Source organism: Babylonia areolata, chromosome 13 (genome assembly GCF_041734735.1).
Source record: "Babylonia areolata isolate BAREFJ2019XMU chromosome 13, ASM4173473v1, whole genome shotgun sequence".
In the NCBI taxonomy this organism is placed as follows: Eukaryota; Metazoa; Mollusca; class Gastropoda; order Neogastropoda; family Buccinidae; genus Babylonia; species Babylonia areolata.
Window position 1 is genome coordinate 21,831,873 of NC_134888.1, and position 20,478 is coordinate 21,852,350.

At 43.6% G+C, this 20,478-nt stretch overlaps 1 protein-coding gene across 5 annotated transcripts in view; it reads right to left on the minus strand.

Moving 5' to 3' along the window:
* Nucleotides 1-1,961: 1,961 nt before the first annotated feature.
* Nucleotides 1,962-20,478, minus strand: part of LOC143289142 (uncharacterized) — a 46,304-nt gene continuing 27,787 nt past the window's right edge. For 3 of the 5 annotated variants that reach the window (XM_076598030.1, XM_076598029.1, XM_076598028.1), the window contains 3 exons: nt 19,828-20,304; nt 17,461-17,523; nt 12,772-14,394 (listed from right to left, as the gene is read on the minus strand). In XM_076598030.1, the coding sequence (XP_076454145.1) occupies nt 13,916-14,394; nt 17,461-17,523; nt 19,828-20,304 (1,019 nt within the window). In that variant the 3' untranslated portion in view covers nt 12,772-13,915. Of the gene's footprint in view, nt 2,392-12,771; nt 14,395-17,460; nt 17,524-19,827; nt 20,305-20,478 lie in introns of those variants that run through there. The other 2 variants (XM_076598026.1, XM_076598027.1) reach the window with 2 other exon arrangements.

The following is a 20,478-nucleotide window of genomic DNA, read 5'->3' on the forward strand; positions in this document are numbered from 1 at the left end:
TATATATATATATATATATATATATATATATATATGCACCCACACACCCACACCAGTCAAAACCATCTACCGACGGCATCACACAAATGCTGGGTATGACACACAGATCAATACCTGTCCAACTGCTCCACACATTACAGTGAGCAAAGAGACCCCCCCCCAAAAAAAAAAAAAACAACCCATAAATTCAGGCAGGGATGAGGGGGTTAGGGGCAGGGGAGGGGATACAATGCATATCATAGCACCAGACGATGATTAAGAAAAAAACTAAAACAGGAAGGATGAAAGGAAAGCACGAACAAACAAAAAATAAACACACACACAAAAAGATAGTTCTAAACACAAAGACAGAGAGGGAGGATTGTGGGGATGATGCTATGTGCAGAGATATGCTGTGACAATGACACACAGATAACCGGTGCTGCACAGAATGCAAGAAAAAATTCACAGATTAAAAAAAAAAAAAAAAAAAAGGAAGGAGGCCTGTGTTTTAATGCCTTGTGTACAACACATACACACACACACCACACACACACAACACACACACGCACAAAAACACAACACAACACACACACAAAAACACAATACACACACACACACACACACACACACACACACACAGAACGCCCTCCTCCACAGGTGCTATTGCTGTACACTACACACATCAGCTCTGCCGTGTGTATACCTGTGTACACCTGCTGTACAAAAAGAAGCACTATTTACACAGGAACCATCAGCAGCTAGCATCCTCACTGGACCATGAAACACACAATCTCTCTGTGACCCAACACTCTCTTGGTTCCACGCTCCCTATCCTTCTAATCTCAATGCATTACCTTAATACTATTGCCATACAAAAAATACATACAGGAGCATGTCAATTAAACAAAACATGAAACAACACACACATTCAATTACCAATATCAATATAAAAAAATTAAAGCAATATATCTGTAAAAAAAAAAAAGAAAAAGAAAAAAGAAAAAAAAAGTGTGATCAGTTTTCTACTTTATGCCAAGCGCAAACGGAAAAACTTCCAAAAGAGAAAAACAGATGTCTGACCTATGATCCAGGCATGCAGAGTATACATAGGTGTATCAGTTCATACAGATACCTACTGAAACGCACACACACCCACACCACACACACACAATTGCTTGACATGTTCAGAGTCCAGCTCGCATCTTATGACTCCCCCCAGCCCCCACCCCATTTCCTGCACCTGGTTTCCTACCCCCTTACCCCCATATCCACAGAAACAAAGCTATATCTGAAGAGAGAGGGGGAAACGCTGTCAGCTGTCACTGTCATCCCAAGTGAGATCTGGATATATTTTACCTCTCTGTGCATGAACACAACTTTCTTCCCTCTCACCTTTCACTTTTCATTGAAGAGAACATTAACATGCTGCCATTTTTCGTCTCTCTTTCTCTCTCTTCCTCACACATGTATACACACTACCCCCACACCCCCACACACACAAATTAATGTCACTCTTATAAAAACCATACTCCCCATCACCACCCCCCTTCTCCTCCCTAGGGTAGACAGAAGAAAAATAAACAACTTGCTCAGATCAAATGAATTAGCAGCTGGCTTCTAAACTTTTATTACCCCAGCATAAACACATCAGCATTCCACTCCCAACACAACAAAATGCGCAAAAACATACCAAAATACCACACTAAAAAAAAAGACTAATAATAATTATATTAAAAAAAATAAAAAAACCAGGTGACATCCAACAAAACAAACCAGGCAATCATTATCTCATCCTGTCACATATCACCTGTATCACATTAACCCACATACAACCGACCACCCACCCCACCCAACAACAACAACATGCAAAAACTCACCAGTTTCTTTCAGTTCACTCGCAGAGAAGAAGAAAAAAAAAAAAAACACAGGACAGGGATGAGAGAAAACGGGTAAAGATGAAAACAATGCACAAAAAAAAAAAAAAAAAAAAAAAAAGTTCACACATTCACATCTATTATTTCAAAAAAAAACATAGCAAGTGACATCTCTACAAATAACACAGTGGCAGCAGCAGCAGCAGCGCTGACTGGAAAGCCAGGGAGAGAAGAGACGCCGGCAAGGACAAGAGATGGCAGCTGATGTTGTCGTAATGCTCCTCTCCCCGGGGTACACACAAGTCAGGACTCACAGTAGTGCAGGGGTGGGGGTGGGGGGGTGGGGTGTGGGCGGGGGTGGACAGGAACTAAAAGGTGGCTGGCGCTGTGTGGAGGAGTGGGAGGGAGGGAGAGAGGGAGGGTGGGAGGGAGGGGAGAGGTGGTGGTGTTGGTAGGGGGGGGGGGAGAAGTGTCGTCACAAGAAGGGGTTTGTGGACTTCCCTCGGGGGGCCATCTGCTGCTGACTGGCTGCACTCTGCAAACCGCAGACGTAACACGTGTGTACGGAGCATCACATACACATACATCACACATGTACTGAGCATCACACACACATGCACACATCACATACATGTACTGAGCATCACACACACACACACACATGCACACATCACATACATGTACTGAGCATCACACACACACACACACATGTACTGAGTATCACACACACATACACACACACACCTCACACATGTACTGAGTATCACACACAAACACACACACACATGTACTGAGCAACATGCACACAAGCATACATGTACTGAACATCACCCCCTCCACACACACACACACGCCATTCACATGTACTGAGCATCACCCCCCCCACACACACACACACACCCATGTACTGAGCATTACCCCCCCTCCCCAACACACACACACCACACACGTACTGAGCATCACCCCCCACACACACACACACACACCCATGTACTGAGCATTACCCCCCCTCCCCAACACACACACACCACACATGTACTGAGCATCACCCCCCACACACACACACCACACAAGTACTGAGCATCACCCCCCACACACACACTCACCACACACATGTACTGAGCATCACCCCCCCACACATACACACACTCACCACACACATGTACTGAGCTTCACCCCCCCACCCCCCACACCCACACACCACACACATGTACTGAACATCACCACCACCACCTCCACACACACCTCCCCCACACGCACACACATGCACACTTACAGATGACCGAAACAAGATTATCATCACACAGATTCAATTCTTCTTTTTTTCCGCACAAGAGCCAGAAATCAGTTTTCTTTTTTCTTTGTAATGAATGAGGAAAAAAAAACCCCGCAAATATCAAGGGATGCAATCTGTTCTCAAGCATTCCAGAGAGCACGGTGCCTCAACCTGGGTTGTCTCCCAATAGCTGTGCCACAAGAGCCAATCACAAGACTGGGATGATGAATTATGATCATGAAAAAACATCCAGCAATCACACGGCAGAAATGATCAGCGGACTTTTGTCACAAGTCCAGGCAGAAGCATGCAAAAGTATAATCGGGTCTTAGGCACCTGAAGCACAATCATGTTACTCAACTGAATATCTATCACTCAACCTTATGATTCTTCCGCAACTCCACTGAACGTGTGCTGGTATATGAAGTATTGTAATCTCTATACTGGTTTGAGCTTCTTATACACGTGTGTATCTCCATGCAAGAAGATGGGAGGCAACCCAGTGGTAAAGAAATGTTTGTTCACTTTATAATAACTTGTTTCCCTTACATCATGCAAGCTTCATCGTCAAATTTCCAAGGGTATGCACCATCTGCTTGTACTGCTCAGTGATTCAAGTGCTGCTGGTGAGTTATGTGGTGCAATCTGTCAGTTACCTGGTAATAAATTTCCAGACACATTTAACAATTTAGAGATATGGAGAAACAGGCTGCGAAGCTGGAACTTTCAGGTTCAGTCACTTTTGTTTGAATTATTATTCTGTGCTTTTAAAATCAAATTATCCTGTTGATGGTTGATACAGGGATTTTCTTTTTATGCCAAAGTATTGTGCTGTGTGTGAAGGGCAGCCAGCCCAGCCGAGCTTCAATTCAACGTTCATGTATCTATGAATCACTGAAACTGACATGCAATGAGCTTTTTCTGTGAAGACTGTGACATGAGTAAAATAAAATTTTGCCTTCCACCTCCATCCGCCTGTACGACTGTAAGCTGACACTGTCATGATGACACCATAAACATCATCCCGCAACTATCTGAAGTCATTTGTGTGTGTGTGTGTGTGTTACACATTACTTTGTTTCTGGTAATATGAATCACTCATTTGCCTGTCTCTTCTTTCATGTGCCTTGTTCTCTGCTATGAATTTCCTTCATCACTTTGAATTTCTTTGGTGTTTTCTGTCATGAGACACCGTCCATTTCTCAGGTGTGTTCATGACAGTAGGAATTTCTCAGGTGTGTTCAAAACAGAGGGGATTTCCCATGTGTGTTCTTGAGAACTCCAGCAAAATCTCAGCTAATATGTGTACATGACAATGGGAATTTCTCAGGTGTTCAAAACATTGAGAAATTATGAGGGGTATTCAGCTGGCTTCAGCAATGTCTCAGGCGAGTTCACGACAATGGGAATTCTCAGATGTGTTCAAAACACTGGGAATTTCTCAGGTGTTTTCATGAAACTCAGGCAAATTTCCTCAGGTGTGTTAATAACAACAGGGATTTCTCAGGTGTGTTCATGAGACTCCGGCAGTTTCTCAGAAGTGTTCATGAGACTCGGGCAAAAATCTCAGGTGCGGCAGGGAATTTCTCAAGAGTGTTCACGAGGCTCAAGGAATTTCTCAGGTGAGTTTATGAGACTCGGGCAAGTGAGAAAAAAAAAATTCTGGAGTCTCCCTGAGCTTTCTGACTTTTCATCACAGTCTTATTTGCATTTGTTTTTGGGGTGGGTTTTTTTTGTTTTTGTTTTGTGTGTGTGTGTGTGTGTGTGTGTGTGTGTGTTGTTGTTGTTGTTGTTTTTTCTAAAATCATATCAATGGAATCATAAAGCTGAACCATCAAACCATGGTCTTGGTTTCCCACTGACCATCGAAGACAGAAAATAGAGAATATGCACAAAGTGTGGATGGGCAAGTGTTGATCTCCACTCAGCTCTGTTGCAGAAGTTTCTTCAACAGCGCTATGTGATTACCAGTAACACACCACAGTCTCTGAGCATAGCACTATGTGTCTTTGTAAAGGGTCCGTGTCAGCAGATTGTGGACTGGAGGCAGGGCAGGATGACAAAGCGACCATAATCGTCAGTGTGGGAGTTTAAAAAGGTGATGTCCTGCACATGCTGAATCAGAACAGGCACCACGGAACACCACCAAAGTGACTCGGCAACAGCGCAGGGCCTTCTCTGGTGTGTGGCCTCATGGTGATCTAACACTGAAAGTCCCCTGAGGACTGTGGCACAGGAACATGGGTGTGGTTGTGGATTGGGGCGTGGGGAGTGGGAGGAGGGGTGGGGGGGGGGGGGACTTGGAATGAGCAGCACAGGAATTCTGCTATTGAAGCATTTGCAGATAATAGGGCAGCAGCAAAACAAACAAAAATAAATAAAAGGATAAAGATTATATATGAAATTTTAAAAAAGACTGTCAGGCCAGACAGGATGACAGGCAGTGTCAGTTCCTGTCCAAGACTTTCCCCAAAACAATTCTGTCATAGGCTTTGTGCAGCCTCAACTTTTGTTTTCTTTGTTTTCCTTTTTTTTTTTTTTAAAGGTGTCGTGTTCAGAAGATACTTGACAGCAATTTGTTTTTGGTTTCACTGAAATTTGTACAAGAAAGTGTATGCATGTGGTTTTGTTGGCAGTCAGAGGGCGGGACATGTGCTTGTGAGCAAGCATGTCAATCAGTGAATATTATGAGAAAACCCGAAATGATTGAGAGGAACAACATGGTAATGTGTGTGTGTGTGTGTGTGTGTGTGTGTGTTGTGTTGTGTTGTGTTGTGTTGTGCTGTGCTGTGCTGTGCTGTGCTGTGCTGTGTTGTGTTGTGTGTGTGTGTGTGTGTGTAACTTTGTATTTTAGCATTTCATATTCTTTATGCATCCATGGTGAATGACTGTGAAAGCATGTGATTACATGAGAATGATTGTTATCATAATATGAAATGTTTACATCAACTTAGCATGTCAACATTTTTTGTCTTTTATGTCTTGGTACTGAGTGACTGCGATTCTCATGTTTTGTGTAGCATACACCACACATGAATTTCTCTTATTGAGATAATAAAATGTTCTGCATTCTCTGTGTGTGCGTGCATGTGTGTGTGTGTGTGTGTGTGTGTGTATGTCTGCGTATGTGTGTGAGTGTATTGTGTGTGTGCACGCGCACATGTGTGTGTGTGTGTGTAGTATGTGTGTGTTGCAAACAACACTAAGACAGAAACAAAACAAGGAGGAACACAGCGAACAAGGTGGATATGCCCATGGGTGTGTGAGTATGCAACTGAAAATGAGCGACTGTCCAAGTGGAAAAGGAACAGAAACAGACATAGCACAGAGAACTGACAGACAGACAGACAGAGTATAGACTGACACGCCGCCTGCATGTGTGTACAAGCAATGATACAAAGCACGTACATGTTATGATATACCCAAGTTAGCTAGCATTTTTCATGTGTACTGCACCAAAATACCCCTTTACTAATCTTTGGTACAGTGTGACTAATGATGTACATATTCAACCAGCAGCACCAACATCATTCAATAAAAGTTGTGTGTGTGTGCCAGCATGCATACGTGTGTGTGTGTGTGTGTGTGTGTGTGTGTGTGTGTGTGTGTGTGTGTGTGTGTGTGTTACTTTTGGTTTGGTTTTATTTATGCTGGTGGTGCTGCTTTTTCACTTCTTGTGACTGCTGGAGGTGGTGATAGCGATGGGGGTGGTTTAGTTTTCTTGCCAACTCTTTACTTTTTTTTTTTTTTTTTTTTTTTTTTTTTTTGTCAACTGAGCACAGCCTGATACTGAACCAAACTACAATGCAACACTGTGGGTACATATCTTTGGGTACACACCTTGATATGTATATCTATATACATGCAGAAGAGAACATGCAGCAGGCATGATTACTAACAAGCAGGAGCCACAGCAGACCAAAATGCTCCATGTTAAATGCAAAAGGTGCGGTGTTACACAGGCAAGAAAACATGCAGGTTAAATAAATACCATATGGTTAAAAATTGAGTGAGTCTAATCAAGAAAAAAAAAGAAGCAAAACCAAAATGTGATCAGTACGGTACAGTATCGCATGCAGACACCCAAACCAGCTACAGGTTAGAATAACACCAGAAGAACAAAGAACACTGGGATCAAGAACTGATGTTTAATCACAACAAGGCCACCAAGATGTAGTGTTAAAAAGTGTTACACATTAGTATTGTCCGACAATGAAATGAAAACAATTCTAAAATACATCACAGCATCAGGCTAACACTGGCTACTTAGTCATCTAGCGGAGGAAAAAAAAAAAGTCAAAAGGTACACAGGTATGGGAAATGATCAAAGATACAACACCAACATTTTCATACATGACATTATCTTCTTTTTTTTTTCTTCTTTTTTTAAAAGACATCATTCCCACATAAGATTGGGGTAGGGGGGTGCATAGGGGTTTGGGGGGTGCGTAGGAAGGACGGAGATAAGCCTCTGATGGCAAAAAAAAACCATGGTCACCTGTACATCTTTGCCACATCTTCTCCTCAAAAGTTGGCAAACTATTCACTGTTAAAACTGGGTGAATTTGGTATAAGCAGGGATTGGGGAGGGTAGGAGAGGAGGGGGGGGGGGGAGAGATATTTGTCCATCTCCCCTTCTGAACATTCATGAAAACAGAAACCCGACGCTCACTGTACTGCCAGCAAAACAAACAACCTGGACAGGGAGGGATGATGCTTATATCAAAACCTACTTGTGACACTTCCTACACCTGACAATTATGTAAACTTCTGTCCTTAAATCTTATTAAAAATGAAGCAAAATTGCCAATTTTCACAAACAAAATCTTGAAAAAAAAAAAAAAATTTAATAAATATATCAACCAAGGCAAGCTAACTTTCAGCTGAAATTGTTTATCAGATCAGAAAAAAAAAAAAAAAAAATCTCTGCCAACTGCAGTAATAGCAGTTCACTGAAATATTCCAACATCCACAAAACAAAGAATTACTACTGACCAGAGCACAAATTCAGTATCACATGCTGCTTCATCTATTGATACGCGTCAAAATATATGAAACTGACCACAAGGTAAAATATAATAATGGTCAATAATCAAAACCGTTCACATGTACCATGGACCAGTCAGCTTTGAACTGTACACCACAGGTTTCTGGCAAAGCAAAAAGAAGAAAAACACACAGGACCTAAGACACAAAGTAGCACTAACGGCACTAACAAAATGCACAGTTGATCTCTACAAATACTACTGCATACAACGGATCTGGCCCCCAAGTATCTTTCTGAACTCATCCATATCTATACCCCGTCTCGCCAGCTCCGTTCTTCCTCTGATACTCGACTTCTCAGGATACCTCACGTCAGAAGTAAGACCTATGGACACAGATCGTTTTCTTTTCAATCGCCAAAGACGTGGAACAAGCTCCCTGATAACCTCCGTCATTCTGATTCCCTCGCATCTTTTAAATCTCGTCTCAAAACTCACCTTTTCCCTCAGCAATAAGTTCAGTTGTGGCAGGTCCACTTCCTTTTCGTTAGGTGTGCTTGACTATGTGTGTATACATATGTATGTGTACATAACTTTTTTATAACTACATGCATGTATATGAATGTGTATTGTGTGTGCGTGTGTTTATGTAAGTTTGTGCCTGCCTATGTGTGCGTATGTGTTAGGGTAGCTGTTAGATACACATGTATGTTAAAATGTATGTATGCAGTGTGTGTGCGTGCGTGCGTGCGTGCGTGCGTGCGTGTGTGTGTGTGGTCACATTTTGGTGTGTGTATGTAACATAGATATAATGATTTATGTTATCAAAAGCGTTTTTGTACAGCACCTAGAGCAGATTTCTGGATAGTGTGCTATATAAGTATCCATTATTATTATTATTATTATTACAATGCCACAATGCAGCTGCAAGTTCAGTGGCCGCAAAACTGGCACAGCTGCTTATCTGCAGATGCTGAACATTCAGCATAAACTGGAATGAAAATGTACCATTGGTGGTGATGAGAATGTCCATAATCTGTGTGTCAAACGCATGTCCCTAACCTCCAACATCTCCCTGTTAAATGATAAAATCCGTAATGTCCAGATCTTGGTGTCAAACATATGTCCCTAGCTTCATTGTCTTCGTATCAATATCCCTCATGTCAAAACTTTAAACACATATTCCTGATGTCAAAAGATTTTGAGTCACACATCTTTAACGCCAATATCTCTATGCCACTGTCGATTACTCATCCCTAACTATGTAACATCAACATCTTTGTGTCTAATATGTCCCTAACTTAAACACCACTGAGTCACACTTCCCTTATGTCAACTTCTCTGCGTCACCTGCCGATTTAGAAATCCCGAACAAAATAACGTCAACATCAATGTGTCAAACATACATCCCTGACACCAACATCTGTGTGAAGCACATCCCAAACGTCAACATTTCTAAGTCACATATCCCTAACATCAACATCCCTGTGTCAAACACATGTCCCTAGCTCCTACGTCTCTGGGAATACATATGTTTCAAACTGATTCAGAAACTAAGAATGAATACAAAAGCATTTGAACAGGTTGGTTTTTTTTTTGGACAAACATTCACAACTATTGAAATAACACTTATTCTCACTTTTTTCTTCTCTTCAAAATGCCACCAACCTGCTACCTTTTTTCAGAAGCATACAGAGAACATGAAGTGGTGTATAAGGGCATGGAACAACAACAACAACAACAACAAAAATACACACACCAAAAAAACTAATACTAAAAAGATGTGAAATAATACAATGCTGCACAACCTCCTAACAGTTCCCACAACTCATTCCAGAACAGCACATCGAGTATTCCACAAGAACAGAAAGACCACAATCAAAATGACTTTGCCATCAAAACTGAAAACCCCTGAAAGTATTCCTTATTTACAGCAAAGAGCACGGAACATTATGGCAACCTCGGCTCTATACACTCTTCCCCTCTGGACTGTCATATATTCCTCACTGTTCCTATATTCATCCAGCGTTCCTACAGACCATCACTCTCCACCAGTACCTTTACGTTCATTTCATTCCTGTATAAAACATAACCATGCGCAGCCAGCCTTGCCAACAAACACAAGAATGTATATATATATATATATATATATATATATATATATATATATATATATATATATATATATATAAAGAGAAAAAAAAGCAGTGTGTAAATACACTACACAACTTTTCTATGCACAGTACAAGCATAGAGCTGTATACCATATAATAGCAATATGTACAGCACCCGCTGCAAGCAAGCCGTGTTAAATATTCTGCGGTGTGTTTACAAAAAGTTACAGTGGTTAGTAGCACTGGCAATAAGCACACACAAAATAATACACAAAAGACAGCAAATATGTAAGTGAAAAGTGGTTCTGTTTTTTTTTCTTCTTTTTGTTGTTGCTGTAGCTGTGGTGGTGGTGGCAGTGGTGGTGGTGGGGTTGTTTTTTTTAATAGACAAAATATATTTTCACAATAAAATATTTGCAACAGCATAAATAACCAAATAAAGACTAAATGAAAAAAAATAGTTTATGACAGTGAATATAGTTCAAACTCAAAACCAAATGAAAACTACTGATCTGAATGCTCCTTCTAAACTCACAAACGTGCATAATACAGTATGGTTTGTTCGACCATCGAATGACAGAAACAAGTGAGTATTGAGGCGAAGCGTTATCACACTGCAGACTCTTACATCTCCCTCTCCCTCCCCCCCCCCCCCCCATCTCTCCCCTACTTCACCACACACGTGAAAGTTGACCACACACATCACACACACACCACCAACACCACACCACCACCATCGTCATCACTCACCCCTCCCTCTTCATTTGTACAACTGTCGATAAAAACCAGTACCAGTGGTCAAGTCAGCCAGCCTTCATCGGTCAGTTCACTTTTTTTTTCTCTCTTCTCTTCACTTCCGTTTTTAAACTGCATTAAATTAAAATTCTCTTTCTTTTTTTTTTAACTGCATTTAAATTCTCTTTCTTCTCAAACTGTGTTAAATTCTCCTTTTAAAACTGTATTTTGAATTCTTTCTTTTTAAACTCCATTCAAATTCTCTTTATTCTTAAATAGAGTTGAAACAGTCTCAAGTGGTCAGGCTTAAACAGTCTTTTAAGTGGTCAGACTTTTGACACACACAAAAGTCTACCTGAGTACAGGTGAGAGAAGTCAGAAATTCTGTCTGAGGCGTCTGAACTTTTTCATTCTCAAGATCTAAGTTTTTTTGGGGTTTTTTAGAGAAAAAAAAAAAAGTTTTAGGGGGGTTTTAATATTATTTCTGCGTTGCACTAACAACAACAACAACAAACCACCATGTCCAAATCCATGGCTCACTCTCTGATAAAGTTCTGTAAATTTACAGATAATAATGTTGTATCTTTTCTTTCACAGACAAGTCTCCTTGACAACAAAGGATGCAGGACATAAACTGAAGATAGTGATCCTAGCATCACTGTCTGCATAATGACCTACATGACTGAAAGCTGTTTCCACCATCTCTGGCTCCAGTGAAAATAATTCCTGGCTGATGTGCACTTACTGCAATGCTTTACTGTGTGACAAATGCACAGAGCCAAGTTATAACAATGAGGAGGAGGAGGGTTAACAACCAGACACAGTCAGAGACATCATCATCACACACACACACACACACACACACAGTCATACATCATCACACACACACACACACACACACACACACACACACACACACACACATTAGCTTTCATACTTTCTTCTTTGTTTGCAACTTACATTCCATTTAGTTCTTGCTGCTCCTTTATATATATCTGGACTTTTCTTTGTTGGTCTAAAATCACACTATGTGAATAAACATTACACTGAACACACACACACACACACACACACACACACTTTTCAATAATGCACTAAACATCAGAATAATGATATCCAAATCCATGCACATGCACAAGGGTGAACACAACCAGACAGAACACCATGTGCATGCACCATTGCTATCAGAATCCTGCTTGGCATGCACATACCTTACATCAACACAAGACAACACAGGGACACAGGACTTCTATAAACATGTATCAAAATACAATGTGGTGCATCGCAGTTACTGAGGGAAGGGAGAGAGACAAACAGAGAAAAGAAAAAGAAAACAAACAACATGTTACAGATATGTTTAAAAAAAAAAAAAAAAAGGTTTAGAAGAAAAAACAAGAACATAAGGAAGGAAGATGAGAATGATACATGGTGTCTCAGAAAGGTCACTGACCAAGCTGTGCTCTTTTTTCCTTTTTTTTTGCCCCATAGTTTTGGGGCATTTTGGTTCCCATATTGCGATGAAGATGAATGATGGTGGGATGATAAAGATGCTGTTATATGGCAGTCCATTTACGTTTGGCACAACCTGACAAGTCAGTACCCTCAAAAATATATCCCTACGTCAAAGAGGCTGAAAGATACAGACACCTGCAGTGTTGGTCGGGAAATATCAACAACACTCCTAAAGGGGTTCCCATGAAGTGGATGACCCCTGACTGTGTCACGACAGTGTGGTCCCAGTCTTCCCATCTGAGCCCATAGCACATTCAACTAAGAGTAGGAGACGGCTACAGGCTGGGAAAAAAATACAACCCACTTCTGATGGGGCTTGAACCTGTGTCCTAGTCACCAGTCTGCAATGCTAACCACCACCACAACAGCTGGCCTCTCACAATGATTTCACATAGTTTCTGCCACACTCAACGCAGTGACGTGTCATGTGAATGTCTTAGTTAGACTGTGAGTATGTGTGTTTTGTGCATGTGTTCTGTTTGGCATCTTTCTTGTGTGTATGAGTGAGTGTGTGTGCATGTGTGTTTGAGCAAAGATTGTGTGTGTGTGTGAGAATACCCGTCTGACCGCAAGTATGTACGCGCATGAAAGCATGCCGAGCCGAGTGAATGAGAATGTCTATTTGTGCATTTCACAGTCTTTAATGTGGGTTAAACCTGTAGCTATACCTAAGTCTTTTTAGGCAAATAAAACCAAATTTTTTAAAAATGGAGGAGAGGGGTGACTGTGGGGTGGACAGAAAACTAAAATATTCCTGGGTTGTTTTTTTTTCTGGTACTGATTCTGAAACTCAACATGTCATAAATTCTGTGCCAAACAAGTGTTTCCAGATGAGTAAAAAAAAAAAAACACAACAACTTTGATCACACCTGGCTTAAAAAAAAATACTACATTGTCAGTCATCTATGTTACTGTAAAGAACCACTGGACAAACATATAAAGATATCCCTCCCCCTCTTCCAAAAAAACACAACTGCAAGAACCGTAGAACACAAACAAAGTACGAGTAAAGAGTAGGGGGTGTTGGGAAAGGGGAGGGAGAAAAGCAAAGAAAAAGACAAGATTCCCTAACCCCAAGCAAAGAAAGTAAAAAGACAAGGCTATGCAAGAAATCCTGTTTTTAAGGGGGGGAGGGTTGTTTGTGCCGTGTGACGGATGTCAACATATACAAACAGACACAGACAGATCACAAGAGAATGGACACAGACACAGGTCAATGTGGACAGTGTTCAAGACAAGAGGTGCCAGCAAAATGGAGGAGGGAAGAGAGAGAGAGCGGAGAGAGAGAGGAGAGAGAGAGGGGAGAGAAAGAGACAGCGGAGAGAGAGGAAATGAAAGAGTAGAGAGAGAGAGGAGACAGAGAGGGGAGAGAGAGAAAGAGAGAGTGGAGAGAGAGAGGAAAAGAAAGAGTGGAGAAGTAGAGCACAGAGAGCTGCCCTAGGAGAAGGGCTGCCCAAAAGGGTTACCGCTGCCGCTACTACTGGATGCAGGAGGAGCACTACCCACCATGAAAGGATTGGCCGAGGACGGTGGGGGGGCGACCCCTCCCATCTGCCCCCAGCCCCCTCCCATGCCGGGCTGTGGGGGGAATCCCGGGACCCCACCGGGCTGCGCCTGGAACCCTTGCTGCTGCGCCATGCCGTAGGACGGTGGGGCCGTGCAAGGCGGCGGCCCGCCAAAGGGAGCGAACCCTCCAGCCGTGGTGGCCATGCCGAACCCTCCGTTCTGCACAGGGAACTGCTGGAAACCGAAGCCACCCGTGCTGGAGGCCGGGGGCTGGGAGAAGCCAGGGGTGGCGGTGGCGGGGGCGCCGAAGCCTGCGGGCTGGGGGGCGGTTCCAAAGGGGTTGGCCTGGCCGGGCATGGCCCCACCTGCTGGCATGCCCACCGTGCTGCTGCCCCCAAACGGGTTGGATGCTGCACACACACACACACACACACACACACACACACACACACACACAAAACCTGTCAATCTTCATAACGGCAACAGTGAGAAGGATGAGACTGACAATGACCACCACAAGTTGATAACGGCAATTTTATTCTGCAATTTCTGACACATCATGTGCCACACACCATCTTGACAGCTCCCTACACACAAGGATTGCTCAGATGCAGAGAGGGATTGAGGCAACTTCCAAACTGAGTAATTTCATGTGCAACTTGACAAGCAGTTAAACTATTTATTCCCCTACCCCCTCCCCCTCCCCCATAGAGGAAAAAAACAACAACAAAAAACAAGAGGAAATCAGACGCATGTACATCAACAAAGTCACATTTAATGCTAAATGTCACAAAGAAAGCTTTTTTCATCTGAACTCATTTTAAACTGGCGATGAAATACATTTATCAACAGTCACATTTACGGCATAAATGTAATGAACCTCACAATGTTTAATTCAAACTGTATTCAGTGCTACGAAATATCTTAACACCTGATCTTTCACAACCATGGCTTTACACAGAATGCTAAGCTACCTGCACAAATATTTGCCCCTCTAACTACAGAATGATGCTTGAGCTGAAATTACTGGGGTGTTTTTTTTTTCTGAAAACCAAACCAACTCCTACTCGCAAGTAATAAAAGAAGGACTAAAAGCTATGCTGAAGGGCTTCATGCAGAAAACAGTACAGGTGACTACGGTAATCATGTCATGGCATCCACTGCTTGCACAGCCCTTTACGCTTCAACACTCAAGCTCAGATTGTCTATGCTGTGACGGGCGCCATAGCCGAATGGTTAAAGCGTTGGACTTTTGATCTAAGGGTCCCAGGGTTCGAATCACGGTGACGGCGCCTGGTGGGTAAAGGGTGGAGATTTTTACGATCTCCCAGGTCATATATGCAGATCTGCCAGTGCCTGAACCCCCTTCGTGTGTATACGCAAGCATAAGATCAAATACACACGTTAAAGACCCTGTAATCAATGTCAGCGTTCGGTGGGTTATGGAAACAAGAACATACCCAGCATGCACACCCCCGAAAGCGGAGTATGGCTGCCTATATGGCGGGGTAAAAACAGTCATACACGTAAAAACCCCACTCACATATGTATGAGTGAACGTGGGAGTTGAAGCCCACGAACGCAGAAGAAAAAGAAGTCTATGTTGTGTTCCAATGCTCTGGGGGATAGTAGCATGTCTATCTTGTGATCCAATGTTCATGGGGATAGCAGCATGTCTATGTTGTGTTCCAATGTTCATGGGGATAGCAGCATGTCTATCTTGTGATCCAATGTTCATGGGGACAGCAGCATGTCTATGTTGTGTTCCAATGTTCATGGGGATAGCAGCATGTCTATGTTGTGTTCCAATTTACAGGAGGATAGCAGCATGTCTATGTTGTGTTCCAATTTACAGGGGGATAGCAGCATGTCTATGTTGTGTTCCAATTTACAGGGGGATAGCAGCATGTCTATGTTGTGTTCCAATTTACAGGGGGATAGCAGCATGTCTATGTTGTGTTCCAATTTACAGGGGGATAGCAGCATGTCTATCTTGTGTTCCAGTGTTTAGAGGGATAGCAGCATGTCAATGTTAGGTTCCAATGTTCAGGCCGAGTTCCAATATTCAGGGGGATAGCAGAATGTCTATGGTGTGTTCCAATGTTCTGAGGACAGGAGCATGTCTACAGTGTGTTCAAATGTTAACAAGCATTCTTTAAGAGACAGCTCTCTTTTACTGGCTAGCTAGACCTCCTGCAAAATGAGCTGTGCACATTTCTGCTCTATTGTTTGTCTTGTTCTTCAGTTTTTGTAATTCATTTTGTCCATCTGTTCCTCTGACTATTCAAATCCCCTCTTTCTTTCTCTTCTTATTTCATCCCCCTTCTTACAACGGACGTAACTAGTGTTCAAATATCCCCACAGGAAGAGTCGATAACCATAAAAAGGATGGGAACAGAGGGTGTGCACATGCACAAGAGTAACCCAGCAACAGAGAGAGACAAAAAAAGTTGAGAAAAGGTTTGAGAAAGTGATGCAGAGAGTGAGTATATTATAAGACACTTTAAAGCAATATTGTTAGTCTTGAGCGTAATGTGAGATTTTGATAAATACTTCAATTCTTTGTAGTCAGGCCCACTGACTTGTGTGTGTCACTGTATGTGTGTGTGTGTGTGAGTGCATTTGTGTGTGTGTGTGTGAGTGTGTGTGTGTGTGTGCATGTGCGCGCGCGCACGCGTGCAAGCGCACATGTTTATTTGTCTGTATGTGTATACATGTGAGTGTGTTTTTGTGTCTGTGTCTGTGTCTGTGTCTGTGAGACTCACTGTGTGCATGAAAAAAGAGAAAGAGATTGTGTTAAACCAATCCAGCAGGACTATCACCTCCCTGAACTATGTACACACACACACACACACACACACGCACACACAAAACACAAAACAAAAAAAAACACATGCTGTTATCAGCTGTACAATCAACACTGCTCATGCAACTGATTGATACCAGGCTTGTTAAACATGCCGACAAACGATGCTCATCATTAATCCTTCATCTCCCAGTCACATCCTTTCCTGAAAGCCCAACAACAACACCAGCCATGCTGAGCCATGCTGAGTCTGAACGTACATTCACACTTGCTCAAAACTACGAAAATCATTCCTTCAGGTAGATCAGTCCACTCAGCAAAATGAAATGCTGATTTTTTTTTCTTTCTTTCTTTCTTTTTCAATACACTCAGCATCGGACTGTTGGGATGCGGAAAGGCAAGGGGGGGCTGCAAAGAACTGTTTAAAGCATGCCAACAAACACCCAGAAAGGTGGCAACATAACAACCAGCTATCACGACTGCAGAATAACAGAACAAATGACAAGACAGATATGAGCTGCACTTGAGAGAAGCAAGGGACATGCCCCCTCCCCACCCCATCAGATAGGGAGAGGAGAGTGAGGGGGGGGGGGGGGGGGAGAGAGAGAGAGAGAAAGGAGGAGAGAGGGTCATGCTGAGGAGCCATGCTGTGCTGTGTCGTGCCGTTTACCAGGTGAGTGAACACGGAAGGGATTGCCCGGCGTGCCTAACGCCCGACCTGTCTGCCAGGGGTCTGCCCACCAACCACACAGTCCTCAACACCATGCCTCAACATTTCCCAACAACACACAGTACATCACACTCACACATGCACACGCACACACACACACACACGCACACACATTCCAAAACAACACACCAATAACACATCCTCCTTGTAACTATCATAATATTCTTTTGCAGAACCTGTCCTAAACATAAACAGCCGCCCTCCTCACCAAACCATCCCACAGTCAACACAGGATGCTATTCAGTACACATCAGGCCCCATTCACAGCAACACAACACACCACACCTCCCTCAACACCACTCACACAAACCAGGTGACAGCTGTCCGCAACACACAGGGTGGTACCATTCTACTCGCAATGAACCAGCCACCTCTCCCTCTTTTTTAGTCTGCTGTCTTTCTCTCCCCCGCTCCACCCCCAAACCCCCACCACCCAACCCCACACCTCAGCCCTCAACCTCCAGACCCTTCCCAACCTTCTGATGCAACATGGAAGGTGAACATTCCAGGGATGCAAAACAGTGACGACAGACAGTGCATGACTAAACCTGTAGACCAAGCAGGTCTCTTCCTCTCTACTTCCTTCCAAAGATTACAACACCCCCCAGCCCAGCCCCCAACCCAACAGTCCTGTCCTCACTTTAGCTCTTCTACAGCAGACATATTTGAGACATCAAACAGTCCTGCTTCTCCCGTCCTGTACCACAGGGCAACAAGGTGCATGAACAGGCAAAGTGACAGTCCCTGATATGGTTGGAAAAGTGCCAACAGGCTGCAAGAGACCCAGCGGCTGGGTCAGTGAAATGAATGCACACATGCATGCACGCATACTGTCTCTCTCTCTCTCTCTCTCTCACACACACACACACACACACACAGACAGAGGCACTCTCTTTACTGACTGTCCTGCTTCAAAAGTGTCAACTTCTAACAACTGTGACATCAAACATTCCACCATTTCCAGTACAGGGCTGCCAGAAAAAAGGCCTGTGGCCACCTACATCAGCGTCCCTCAAATCCAGGTTTTAACCCCTTGACTGCTGTTGATGAGTATGCTCCACAATGAAGGGCTATGACCCAAGGCAGAGATTACAGGTCAGGTTTTCAGTCACCATTCTTGACTTGGACTTTTTCCTCACAAGGCTGCATAAATCTTTGTTCAGCTAAATCAAATGCACCGCTGAAAGAGTACATGAAAAGTACAGATCGCACTTCAAATGCATGCCACATTGACCTCATTTTACTAAGGCTCAGAACCCAAGGGGTTCAACAGGAAGCCAGTAAGGAGTATGCCAATGTCTTAGAAGACCTTCATTGCTTTTGGCTTTTTCACTCTGTGCTCCCCTGGAGGGCGGGAGAAGAAGAGGAAGACAGCGGAAGAACTGGCATGAGAACATCAAGCAATGGACTAGACTCCACACACGTGAGCTGTTGCCAGCGGCTGCCGACAGGGACAGATGGAGAAGGGAGGTTGCGTCTGCGGTCCTCAGGCTTCCCCCAACGACTACTTTGTAGTTATGGGCCTGAGGTTGAGGTTGAGCTTGCTCCCCTGGTGTTTCCTTCAATACCGTGGATCTGGCACAGCATCAATGAATACACGGTGCCACTGATACAGCACAGGTTTTGAGCTTTGACTGCTCAGTCTGTGCACATTGTCAATCATGAACACCCCAACAAACTGACCTGTGAGCATGACAAGGACGGCAATGAACACAACAACATGATGAACATTCATCGCCACAGCAGATAAATAAGAGCACAATAAATGGACTGGGAACATGACTACACACGACCGAACAATAACGAGTTGCAATGTATTTATTTCAAAGAGTTTTTCAAACATACTATTGAAAAAATTCTCAGCAATTAGGAACTAATGAATGATTAAAAATTGTTCCAAAAGAAGGTGTTTTACATAAAACTACACACACCAAGAATATGCCACGGTACATTATCCAACGGCAATCTAAAACTCAGGCTTATTAAACAAAACAAAAGACTTTCAAACAGAGAACAAAACAGTGCACCAAAAAAATAAAAATAAAAATAAAAAATTGACAGCACACATGAATCTGTGCCCTGAACAAAACAACAAACACCTGTTTTATACATTCATACATAAACACACACACCCACAACAAAAGGTACACGATATGAACAAAATATCACCTTGTCCCAACCACCAACACAATGACCACACAAAAGGGATGTTATTTTTTATAGAAGAAAAAGAAAAGGAAAAAAAGAAACAAAAAGGAGAAGAAGAAAATTTTTTTAAAAAACGAAAAGAAAAGCAGCCAACCCTACCTGTGGAAGTGGCCCCACCACCAAACACGCCCCCAGTGGCGGCAGTGGTGGTCCCGCTGCTGTTCCAGTTCAGGCCCCCACCCCCTCCGGTTCCGGCCGGTGCTCCCCAGCCCATGCTCCCCCCATCCCCAGACCCTGACCCGGTGGATCCCAGGCCGCCCCAGCTGATGGAAGACCCCCCGCCAGAGTCAGACCCACCCCAGTTGACGGAGGAACCGGCAGAGGAAATGTCAGACCCTCCCCAGTTGACGGTGGGCGTGGGGGCGTTGGTGGGGGCGGTGTTGAAGGTGGAGTCCAGGTCGGCCAGCGCCGCATACTTGTCGCTGATGGCGGAGAAGCTGGTCTGGGAAGGGGGCTGGGTGGGGGTGGAGGAAGGGGGGGCGGTGCCGGGGCCAGCTGGCGTGGCGCTGAGGGGCTGGGGCTGCAGGCCTCCCCCTCCTCCCCCGCTGCTGCTGCCGCCGAATGGTTGGAGGGGCGCTGCAACAACAAAGTGGGACCGTTGTGGTCTTCTTCAATATTCACCTTTGTGGTGGTTGTGATGACGACCAGTGTGAATCAGGGCAAAAGGTCTTTGTATTCAGCTACCCTTACACTCTTAGTTTCACTCACACACTCAACAATCACACACACACAAACACATGCACACACACA